Here is a 12525-nt window from a genome sequence, read left to right as displayed (position 1 = left end):
GCTGGGATAGGCTCAGGCACCACTGCACTCCTTGTGAGGAATAAGCAGTTCAGAAAATGGATGGATAGATGGATGTTTGGACATGGTATGTGATGTCCCCCAGGGTCAGTGTTGGGACCAAAATTGTTAGTATGGTTTATGCAATGTGTCTTGTGTATTGAAAGTTGTGTTATTTGCAGATGACAACTATTCTGCTTTCTGGTGAGAAGATGCAGCCTATTCTGGACACCTCAGAATTCAAGAAAGTAAAAAACATGGCTTGATAAAAAGCTGTCAATTTAAATAAAACAAAATTAATTGTATTTGGAAATGTTTAAACAGGAAACTACACAAAATTACATTTAATTAAAAGAAAACATGTAATTGTTGACAACAAAATCTGCTGGAAACCGCACATTAAACATACCAGAACCAAACTCTCAAAAAGCAACTCCATTTTGGCAAAAGTAAAATCAGATCATAAAATCAAAGAAAAAAATCATTAAACATTCTGTATTGTTCTCTAGTAATACCATACTTAAATTAGAAAAATTTCCGCGGAAATTTTGAATGGGCCTGCTGACTCACGTGGAAACACGCAATAAAAATAAAATTTAAACCATTGAAATCGCTCAAGAAATGTGGAAGTTAACCATAATCAACTAAAAGTATTACCGCCCCTTTAAGAAACATGCACATTCACGCACACACATTTGATTTTAACCAACATTTAAATGAGCTGAACAGTTTAAAATTTAAACCATTGAAATCGCTCAAGAAATGTGGAAGTTAACCATAATCAACATCAACTAAAAGTATCTTACTGTCCCTTTAAGAAACATGCACATTCACGCACACACATTTGATTTTAACCAACATTTAAATGAGCTGAACAGTTTAAAATTTAAACCATTGAAATCGCTCAAGAAATGTGGAAGTTAACCATAATCAACTAAAAGTATTACTGCCCCTTTAAGAAACATGCACATTCACGCACACACATTTGATTTTAAGTAACATTTCAATGAGCTGAACAGTTTAAAATTTAAACCATTGAAATTGGTCAAGAAATGTGGAAGTTAACCATAATCAACATCAACTAAAAGTATCTTAATGCCCCTTTATGAAACATGCACATTCACGCACACACATTTGATTTTAACTTGTTGCGAGACGTCACGCAGCAACATTCCATTGATTTTGTATAGGATTACGCTCACCTCAAACAAAAGCCTCTCACGACTTAACGGTTGAAGATGCAGATTCCAGAAATGACTCGTTAGAACGGCAAGGGTTTGGGGAACGCGAGCATGTTCTCAGTTTTTTAATCGGATGAAAAATGACCAAATGAGAGCAGGTTGAAAACTTATGATTGATCGAAAATGAAGAGGGAAAAACGGCGAAATTAACATGGAGGAGATAGGCGCCAAAGTCCGACTTCTCCTCGCTTAAAGTGAAAATAAAGGTACTAATTGACACCTTAGCCAAATAAATAAATATAGTTTTTCAGAAAGCAGAGGCTTGTGGCTACAAAATGTGCGAATTTGATGTCTAGTGAGCAAAGATTGTGGCCATGGTGACGAGTTGAAGTGAAACTTTTGGAAATAGATTTTTTGGTTCCCGTCACTGAAGCCTTAATTAGTCACGCTCTAAAAAGGCTACTTTCACCCCTTCGCTCACTGTCTTTGAACCCGCACAGGGGGGGGGAGCTTTCATTCCTTAATTTTTTTTTGACACTGAGCTAAAGATGGGAAAAATTCCAACAAAATGAGCTAAAATTCATATCGGTCGGTCAACGTATGCGCGCGCAGCGTGTCTTGGAAAAAGGTGCTTGATTGGAGTTGATGTCTTTCGGTTTCCCATTCATTCCTATGGGACTTTATTTGGGAGTTTTTTGGGAATAGCGTCGCCATGGTAACTGGGAATTCTTAGAAAAATAATGCCGCACCGAGTCAGATCGAGCCGCATCGTTTGATACCTCATTTGTGCCGGTGCAATCTACGGTACGGGCCGCATTTTTGCGGAAAATAATAAACCCTTTTTCCCTTTTTCTAGGATAGTAATATGTGCCTTCTGCTTCGCAGCAGGCCCATAATTAAACCCTTTTTTCTAGGATAGTAATATGTGCCTGCTTGCTCCGCGAAGCTGTGCTGCTTGCTCCGCTTAGCAGGCCCATAATAAACGCATCAATAAACCCTTTTTTCTAGGATAGTAATATGTGCCTGCTTGCTCCGCGAAGCTGTGCTGCTTGCTCCGCTTAGCAGGCCCATAATAAACGCATCAATAAACCCTTTTTTCTAGGATAGTAATATGTGCCTGCTTGCTCCGCTTAGCAGGCCCATAATAAACGCATCAATAAACCCTTTTTTCTAGGATAGTAATATGTGCCTGCTTGCTCCGCGAAGCTGTGCTGCTTGCTCCGCTTAGCAGGCCCATAATAAACGCATCAATAAACCCTTTTTTCTAGGATAGTAATATGTGCCTGCTTGCTCCGCTTAGCAGGCCCATAATTATGGGCCTGCTAAGCGGAGCAAGCAGCAGCTAAGCTGCTGCTTGCGGAGCAAGCAGGCACATATTACTATCCTAGAAAAAGTGGTTTATTTTTTTTTTTTTTATTATTCCACAGATTTTTCACCAAAAATGCGACCGATATGAATTTTAGCTCATTTTGTTGGAATTTTTCCCATCTTTAGCTCAGTGTCAAAAAAAAAATTAAGGAATGAAAGCTCCCCCCCTGTGCGGGTTCAAAGACAGTGAGCGAAGGGGTGAAAGTCGCCTTTTTAGAGTGTGACTAATTAAGGCTTCAGTGACGGGAACCAAAAAATCTATTTCCAAAAGTTTCACTTCAACTCGTCACCATGGCCACAATCTTTGCTCAACCTGCTCTCATTTGGTCATTTTTCATCCGATTAAAAAACTGAGAACATGCTCGCGTTCCCCAAACCCTTGCCGTTCTAACGAGCCATTTCTGGAATCTGCATCTTCAACCGTTAAGTCGTGAGAGGCTTTTGTTTGAGGTGAGCGTAATCCTATACAAATCAATGGAATGTGGGTGCGTGACGTCTCGCAACAAGTTAAAATCAAATGTGTGTGCGTGAATGTGCATGTTTCATAAAGGGGCAGTAAGATACTTTTAGTTGATCTTGATTATGGGTAACTTCCACATTTCTTGACCGATTTCAATGGTTTGAATTTTAAACTGTTCAGCTCATTGAAATGTTACTTAAAATCAAATGTGTGTGCGTGAATGTGCATGTTTCATAAAGGGGCAGTAAGATACTTTTAGTTGATGTTGATTATGGTTAACTTCCACATTTCTTGACCGATTTCAATGGTTTAAATTTTAAACTGTTCAGCTCATTGAAATGTTACTTAAAATCAAATGTGTGTGCGTGAATGTGTATGTTTGTTAAAGGGGCAGTAATACTTTTAGTTGATCATGGTTAACTTCCACATTTCTTGACCGATTTCAACGGTTTAAATTTTAAACTGTTCAGCTCATTTAAATGTTGGTTAAAATCAAATGTGTGTGCGTGAATGTGCATGTTTCTTAAAGGGACAGTAAGATACTTTTAGTTTATGTTGATTATGGTTAACTTCCACATTTCTTGAGCGATTTCAATGGTTTAAATTTTAAACTGCTCAGCTCATTTAAATGTTGGTTAAAATCAAATGTGTGTGCGTGAATGTGCATGTTTCTTAAAGGGGCAGTACTACTTTTAGTTGATTATGGTTAACTTCCACATTTCTTGACCGATTTCAACGGTTTAAATTTTAAACTGTTCAGCTCATTGAAAAGAGTCAGCAGGCCCATTCAAAATTTCCGCGGAAATTTTTCTAGTTATTGTTCAGGTTTGGCAAACACCTACAACTGATCATTACAACCTCTGTTCCTATACTGCATAAGAGCAGTCCATAATGTTGGATACCTGCACCACACAAATACACGGTTTCTACAATCAAATTTTTTTAAATCCTTTGATCTTGTGGAATTCAATACTGTACAATTAGTCTATAAAGCGAGACATAGGTTACTATGGAGGACCAAAACCGCCCAATTTAAAAATAAATAAATAAAGCATGAATAAATAAATTGCCAGGAAATATTCTAAATATGTTTTCAAAGAGAGGGGGTGGCTATGGTTTGGGGGGAATACAGTATATAAGACATTATATTAGACAAAGTACTCGAGGACAACATTGAAGAGCTTTTGTATTTCTGTATATGTGGAGTGAAGATTTGGAACAGACTGAGAAGTGACCTACTACAATGTCCAAACATACACCAGTTCAAAAGGAAATATAAAATCAACAGAAGTGCTCGTCAATGAGATGGAACATCCATCCATCCGTTTTCTTAACCCCTTATTCCTTACAAGGGTCGCCGGGGTGCTGGAGCATTGGTTGTTGTTATACTATTATTTTTTATTAGTATTGTTGGTATTCCATCCAACCATTATCTACCGCTTATACGGGGTTGGGTCGCAGCAGCTTTAGCAGGGAAGCCCAGACTTCCCTCGCTCCAGCCACGTCAACCAGCTACTCCGGCAGGATACCAAGGCGTTCCCGTCTGTGGGACATGCCCAGAACACCTCTCCAGGGAGGCGTCCAGGAGACATCCAAACCAGATTCCCGAGCTAAACTGGTTTCTCTCAATGTGGAGGAGCAGCGGCTTTGTCCGGATGACCGAGCTTCTCACCCTATCTCTAAGGGAGAGCCCGGACACCCTGCGGACGAAACTCATTTTGGCCGCTTGTATGCAGGATCTTGTTCTTTCGGTCACGAAACACAGCTCGTGACCATAGGTGAGGGCAGGAACGTAGATCGACCGGTAAAACGAGAGCTTCGCCTTTCAACTCAGCTCCTTCTTCACCACAACGGACCAATACAGAGTTTGCATCACTGCAGACGCTGCCCCGATCCGCCTGTCAATCTCCCGCTCTATCCTGCCCTCACTCATGAACAAGACTCCAAGATACTTGAACTCCTCCACTTGGGGCAAGATCTCATCTCCGACCCGAGAGGGCACTCCACCCATTTCCAACTGAGGACCATGGTCTCGGATTTGGAGGTGCTGATTTTCATCCTAACCGCTTCACACTCGGCTGCGAATCGCTCCAGTGAGAGTTGGAGATCACGGCTTGAAGAAGCCAACAGCACCACACCATCCGCAAAAAGCAGAGCTACAATGTTGAGGCCACCAAACCGCACCCCCTCAACGCCTCGGCTCCGCCTACAAATTCTGTCCATAAAAGTTATGAACAGAGTCGGGGACAAAGGGCAACCTTGGCAGAGTCCAACCCTTACTGGAAACAAATCCGACTTACTGCCTGTAATGCGAACCAAACTCTTGACACCGGTCGTACAGGGATCGAACAGCCCGTATCAGGAGGCTCGGTACTACTCTGTGAGTCTTTACCTTATCATAGTGGAGGGGCTTGCTGTCCCAATGATCCTATGAGCTATGTTGTCTGGGGCTTTATGTCCCTGGCAAACAGGTCTTAGTGAAGGACCAGACAAAGCATGGCTCAAAAAGACTACGAAAAATGGATCGCAGTTTCCCTTGCCCGGACGCGGGTCACCGGGGCCCCCCTCTGGAGTCAGGCCTGGAGGTGGGCCTTGAATGGCGAGCGTTTGGTGGCCGGGCCTGTACCCATGGTGCCCGGCCGAGCACAGCCCAAAAAAGCAACGTGGGTCCCCTTTCCCATGGGCTCACCACCTGTAGGAGGGGCCATAGGGGTCGGGTGCGCAGTGAGGTGGGCGGCAGCCAAAAGCGGGGGCCTTGGCGGTCTGACCATATGGACCGTATGTTTAACCGTGCTTGCGCCCTATAGTGCAGTGCGCCTTATGTGTGTGTTAAATACAGAAAAAGCACCCGTAACTGAGACTGCTCTTTTTATGGTCGTGAAAATACGGTAAGTATATATGCATAGGGTATGTTGTTCATTAGCGTAATAACCTTTATTATTAATAATTAAGATATTAGCTGTATATCAGCAGTTTTTTAAACTAAATGAAATAGTATTTCATGCAGTCTAACAGTATACTATACATAAATACATATTTATACTGTATGTTAGTGAAAACAGAAAGTGTCTAGCATTTGATACATTATTCACTGCATATAAAATCATATTGTATATTATAGAAATATATGAGTATGAAATTCACAAAAAATATTGATATATTTATCGTGTAATGGAGATTAAGAGGTAGAACCTAATAAGTTTGTATTTCTTCCTACTCCTTTTCAAACATTTATCTATTTGTAAGTGCGTACTTCATAAAGGGGTTAACTACTGGTTGACTACTGTGAAACTATCTTGTGTTGCTTTCATTGATGCTTTGCTTCTGTGTACGTTTGTTTTGTATATTTTATCTTCACAAGTGCACTTTTATTAACAGTCTGTTTTTCCTCTATTATTTTTTCCTCTATAGAATTAAAATAAAATAAAACACACTAAAACAGAAAAGCGTAAGTAGTGGATTGTAAAAAAAAGTACTCCACGTTTTGTCATGATGGACTTGTGGGTGGGGTATCGAGCGAACATCCATTATTGTTACATAGCCATGAAATTGGGCTATGTAGGAGAGAACATCAATTTATTTAAGTATTTAACTCTCCTCACTACTTGAATCATTTTGTCAACTCCTTGAATTGCTGGTGGTAGAAGCTAATACGTAAATCGAGAAGATTGCAAATAATGAACTAAGATACACCCATGCTCTCACCTCTCCCTGTGCGTTGATCAAAACCACATGGACATCCTCCCCTGAGCTCCAGGAGGATTGGTTCTTCCAAATCAGATCAGTGGGGGGTTTGTAGCTCCTGCCAGCATCAGTCACCCAAATCTGCAAACAGTTTTTTTTTAGTGCTCGCACCACCTAAAAGTATCATCATAATCACAACATGCTGTTTTCTTAACCTGAAACTTGGTATCCGACCGAAATTGCCATGGAAAATACGACTTAAGTTCAAACTTCATTTGCAACGCTTATGCCAACGGGATCATAACCCAAAACACAGTCAAAAATGTTAGAATGAACTATTCTGAAGAGCCTTGATCAAAAATCCTAATTCATGTGTACAAAGGTATTTGCTGTAATATATGCAGTGTGGAGAAGCACCCTTCAAACCCGTACAGAGGCTCTCACTGACAAATTACAAAAATCATTTGGTCTGTGTGATTGTCTGAACGGTATCTTTTCTCAGACCAGGTTTTTTGGGCCCTCTGACAGAGTTCTGAGCCTACTTACTACAATGGCGGCGTGACCCAAATTTAAAGTTAGACACACCTTCACCTTAAACACACCTCTCAGTGATCTATCACAAAGTCCTACAGACTTTGCCCAACTTACAAACATTCTATTAAGAACATTCGCACACACTGCAGTCTTAGCTAAAATTCTGTTTGCAATACCAAATCCTTCTTCGCCAAATCCACGCCACGTCGTCCCCTCAACATCAGTTTGGTTACACATTCACATGTGCTATAGCTGTTCGTAACATTTATTTAAAAAAAAATTGTGATGAAATTCTTTCCCTGAGCCGTTACACATGTATGAGGTGCCATCTTGGTGGTTTGAGTCATATTATCACTGCTATAAATCAGTCATACCAGCAAATAGTTTTCAAAATCTCGGTCTAAAAACATGACGTTTCGTCCACTTCAGCAGAGCACAGCATTGTGAACTACACAGACAATGATCATTTGCGCCGCTGAGCCAGTAGGAGCACATGACGATAAAATAAAATGACTGGTTAAGCCTATTTCTTTGTCACTGCTGTTATGTAAAAAAATATATATATATTGTGCTTTCCCCCCCCCAATAGGAGCTTATTTGGATATCATTGCATCCCGACTGCCTGATTGTGGCAAAAAACAAGCTACCATATACACGTATCCGCTTATCCTCACGATGTCATGGTCTGGATTTGATGGGTTTAATTTTGTTGTCTTGATTTGGGTTTTGGTATTGTTTTTTTGATTGAAACGATTGATTCACAAAAATAATCGATCTTTTGGAACGTTCGAAAATCCCCCCACAGCGACATCTGGTGGCCAAGTGTAAAATATTACAATCAAACAGTAGATCAGTGTTGCCAGCTCCCTAGTAAGGAAACTAACTATTGGCTGTCTGTCATCACAGACGCCATAAGAGAGAAATAATATCATGGGAAACAAAAACTGAATAACCCCCACCCCGTCAAAATAAGTATAGAAGTACAAATTTGTTTTTTTGTTGCTGATACTTGTTTTTAATTTTGCTTCTCAACATGACTTAAATGCTTTGATGAAGTGCTATCACATTTAATCAAAAACTACATTTCAACAGGCTATATTTCAAAGGCTTTTTTTTGCGACAGGGCATCAAGTTTTGACAGAAAGTATTAGAGAAAAAAAAGAATGATCTGCAAAAACATGACACCCGTAGCGGGAATTGAACCTGGATTACCTCGATAACGGACCTTTTTCTCAGCCCATTGTGCGGGTGCGTTACCACTAAACCAACTGCCAAAGTCAAAGCGTTCAAGAGGATGTTGACATTTTATCATGTAGGGCGATGAATCAGCAGGGCAATTTTACATACGAAGTATACTTAGGTTCGATTTATTTCAGATTTAAGACATTTTGATATATTGCAATGGTCGGATTTTATTTATTTTTAGAAAAGGCACTTGCTGAAACAATGTGACGTTTGGAGGTGTAATGGAACGTGAAAGGCAACTGTCACGTGACATAATGATTCTGAGACTGAGAATTACAAGTTCCACCTGGGTTTTGGGTATGTACCAAAACGCAGTTTGGATTTTGCCATCACTATTGTTTACTACACCTCTATTTCCTCGATTTGCTTCCCTGCATTTGGGTCCTCAACCACACCCCAAGGTAACAGAATGGATCGACCACGACTGGACCCAGCAGGAAGCGCCCGTCGCCATCCTCCTGCTGCCCAACTCCATTCCCTCCACGGAGGTTCGAGTTTTCTGTCCGGTTCTCCCTTGTCTCCCAATCACCCCTGTACTATAGTTTAATAAGTTAGTTTCCGTATGACACCCTTTTGCCACCCCACGTTTTAGTTGACCCCAAATCTGATTTGGACCCCGATTTGGATTATGAGTTTTTAGAGATTGAGTGCATTTACGAGGATTTTTTGAGTGCGAGTGAGATTTTTTCCTGTTTTTTGTTTTCCATCCACCACTGTCACGTCACTTCACTCCCCGTCACCTCAGTCCCCACCGTGTTCATCACCCCGGTCTCCATCTTGCATCTCATAGCCCCATGTCACCGTCACGCCATGATTTTGTCCACCTTGTGCCTCACCTAATCCCGTTTCTTCTAGTTACGTTCCCTTGGTTTCTGTGTCCTCGGATCCTAGTATCTCTGGGGCTCCCCACTCTTTATGGCGGCAGGCTGATGTGGCCCCGGTTCCTGCTAATCAGCCAGCCAAGCCTCAGCCAGCCAAGCTACAGCCAGCTACAGCCTTGTCAAGTCCAAGTCCAAGTCCCCGTCCCGGCTCCACGGTAGCTTCAAGTCCCCGTCCCGGAACCACGGCAGCCTCAAATCCCCGTCCTAGCTGCTCGGCAGCCTCAAGTCTGGGTTTGGTGGGTTTGGTGTCTTGATTTGGGTTTTGGTATTTTTACTTTAGTTTGTCATGATCTTTTGTGTTCTGTTTTCCTTGTGTCTCCCTTGGTCTCGTTAAGTGTAATCCTGCTCACCTGTCTTGCCTTATTGTTCCTCCACATCTTGCCACGTTTACCTTTGCATCAGGTTTGCCACGTTTGCTTTACAGTTGCAGCTCGTGGGTTAGCAGAGGCTGTGCGCAACAAGCATTCCCCAAAACCAACAATGAAGTGATGCGGGCTAAACAACTTTAAAGGGATACTTGACTCATTGAGCCATTTACAGCAGTAAAAAGTTAATATTTTGTCCAAAATGAATTTGATGTCATTATTTATAATGTACAATTAATATCTTTAAAAACGAATTGTTCCACTTGCTTAAAAGATGACATAACCTATGCCGAGGAAGTAGGTAACGACTAATCCTTCCTCAGCACAGGGGATGTCATCTTCAACCGGAGGAGGTGTAAAAAATTTGTTTTTAAATGTATTAATTGCACATTAAAAATAGTGAAGTTATCAAATTTATTCTGGACAAAATATTAACTTTTTACTGCTGAAAATAGCTCAAGTATCCCTTTAACATACTTCTTTTTTTTAACACTTTCTCATTTATGGCATTTCTGTGACACAGAGCAGCGCACATGAAAGGGGATATACAAAGACATCAACATGCATTACCGCTGTAACGAATATTGCCAGTCACCCTCAATTGTTTTTTCCCCCAAACATTTCACTCTTGGAAATATGCGCAAGGTCAACCTGGGGTGGGAGTCGAGAGGTCTCAGCTCTCCTCTTTTTTTCCCACCTCAGCCAGAGACGGCGGCCAAAGGGGATTCCACACTTTTGAAGTCAACCACCGGCCATGTCACCAGGATGTGAATGTTTGCTTTTGACCAGCCAGAACCACGAGTTTATAGCACCAAAGTATTAGTAATATATCGGAGGGCTCCATCTCCTCCCCCGTCGAGGTTGTTTGTGAAGTCATAAACAAAAATTAACTAGATGGCCCAATGAAATCCAGGCCAGTCACATTCCAGAGTTCTTGAAAGTTACATGTGACTAGAGCGCCTTCAAGTGGGGATGATCAGAACTGTCCTCACATGGAACACCTATGACCCACAAAGCAATCTTACACATTTCACATAAGAAATTCATCACATACAAGTGAACTCACGCACAACTGAATGTTTCACATCATGTATGTTTTTTTTTTGTTTGGAAAAGAATGTCATATGTACTTCAACCTCAAGAGAGTTCTTAAGTTACTCCGCAATGAACAAAATGATCTCTTGATGCATTATTAGTTGATATGTGTAACGATAACATGTTTTGCTTGGAAGAACTTCACTTGCAAGCCTGACCAAATTAACTTATTAATTATTAATTCTTTAAATAATTTGGAGTTTAAAAAGTCTTTGAGTTGAGTCGAGTCAAAAGAGGTAGGGGCCGGTCCTCCCTCCTTTCTGAAGAACACGCTCTACCACTTTAAAACAGCCGGCGCGAACTTTGTTCTCTCTCTCTTGTTTTCTGCCGCTGTTCCTGTTTATTTTCCACCTTCTCCCCTCTGTCTGGCCCCGAACTGACAGAAGGACTTCCCGGTGCCGTGCCACGTTTTCAACCACGTGGCACCTTTGTTCCCTAAACGACCAAGTGTCTTGGACTTGGCGATCGCACCGCCACCGCCGCCGCCGCCGTGCACTAAATCCCAACGCGCGCCCTCACTGTCAGACGGATACACTTTTTGGTTTTTTTTTCATTTTCCGTATTTTTCTTTTTTTTGTGTTCGTCCCACCTCGGCGACACAGTCACCGACAAACTTTTCCGTGACCCCGTGTGTCACCCAGCAACCACAGTTGGACGGGCATGCGCAATTCCCGTGCGTCAACCAGCACCTGCTCCAAGTGTCCCATCGCAGCGAGAGCTGGTTCAATGGCTGGTCTCCCTAAGGACGCAGACACGCAGCAGATCTTGGCCTCAGTAGCGGGTTTTGGCCAGCTGATACGCTGATCTTCTCGCGCGCCAGGCGGACAACTCCAGCTGAAGTCCCAACCGCGCCTGAGCCGAGCTGTGTCGCCCCTCGTCCGACTGTGGACCAATTTTTATATTTTTATTTTTGCCTTGTTTTTTTGGGGGAGCAGTTGGTTTTTTTCTCTTCTTCAACCGCTCTCCCCTCCACCCACTCGATCCAACTCACTCTATTAAGTTGCACGTCTCATAGCCAATTTGACATATCGCTGGTGCACCTTCCATTTCAAATATCTCACAGATTTTGGCAAGTCAAACCTTTGCTTTCTACCTCGTTAAATTGTTCCTTTCTTATTTCTATTAGTTTTATTCTTATCCCTTTCCTTTCCACCGTATGATAGCTAGGTAGGCAGTATTTTGATTCTGTATGTGTAACCGTAGTGAATAAATGCATGTTTTTTTGTTGAATCTAGGTCAGTCTCAATCTAGCTTGTGTCCGAGTGGATTAGTAATAATTATTTTAGTAACACAAAGAACTACAAACATTGAATATGGCGACTTCAGATATGAATAAATAAATGAGAATTTGGATTTTATTTGTTGTTTCTCTAAACTGAAAGTAAACAGAACGTGGTGCCCCTGTAGGCGATTGAGGGAATTACGACTTCCTCAAGCGCTGATCAAATTACTAATTCGTCCAAAAGACAACATCAATTATCGCTACACCGCGGTTGGACGGTAGGGTCCAAATCTCTACCCTCTGCCAAATTCATATCTTATATTGAATAGGGATGTAACTATATCCAAACATCACAATACGATATCACGATATGAAGCTCACAATATGATAATTATCACAATATTGTGGAGAGGTTGGTGATATTAAAAAAAGGTCACAAAATTGTAAAAAAAAGAAAAAAAGCTCATACTAAAAAAAAAAGCACATTATTGTG

The 12525-nt window shown here is 41.5% G+C and overlaps 1 protein-coding gene across 3 annotated transcripts in view; it reads right to left on the bottom strand.

Moving 5' to 3' along the window:
• Positions 1-12525, bottom strand: part of lmnb1 (lamin B1) — a 72130-nt gene that overhangs the window by 18899 nt on the left and 40706 nt on the right. For all 3 annotated transcript variants that reach the window (XM_086096247.1, XM_086096249.1, XM_086096248.1), the window contains exon 9: positions 6712-6831. In XM_086096247.1, coding sequence (XP_085952373.1) covers positions 6712-6831 — 120 coding nt within the window. The remainder of the gene's footprint in view (positions 1-6711; positions 6832-12525) is intronic.

The sequence above is a fragment of the Leptonotus elevatus genome, chromosome 15 (genome assembly GCF_054856555.1).
Source record: "Leptonotus elevatus isolate MCC_2025b chromosome 15, RoL_Lele_1.0, whole genome shotgun sequence".
NCBI lineage: Eukaryota > Metazoa > Chordata > Actinopteri > Syngnathiformes > Syngnathidae > Leptonotus > Leptonotus elevatus.
The sequence above is the reverse complement of the archived record's forward strand: the minus strand, read 5'-3'. Positions and strand labels throughout refer to the sequence as shown.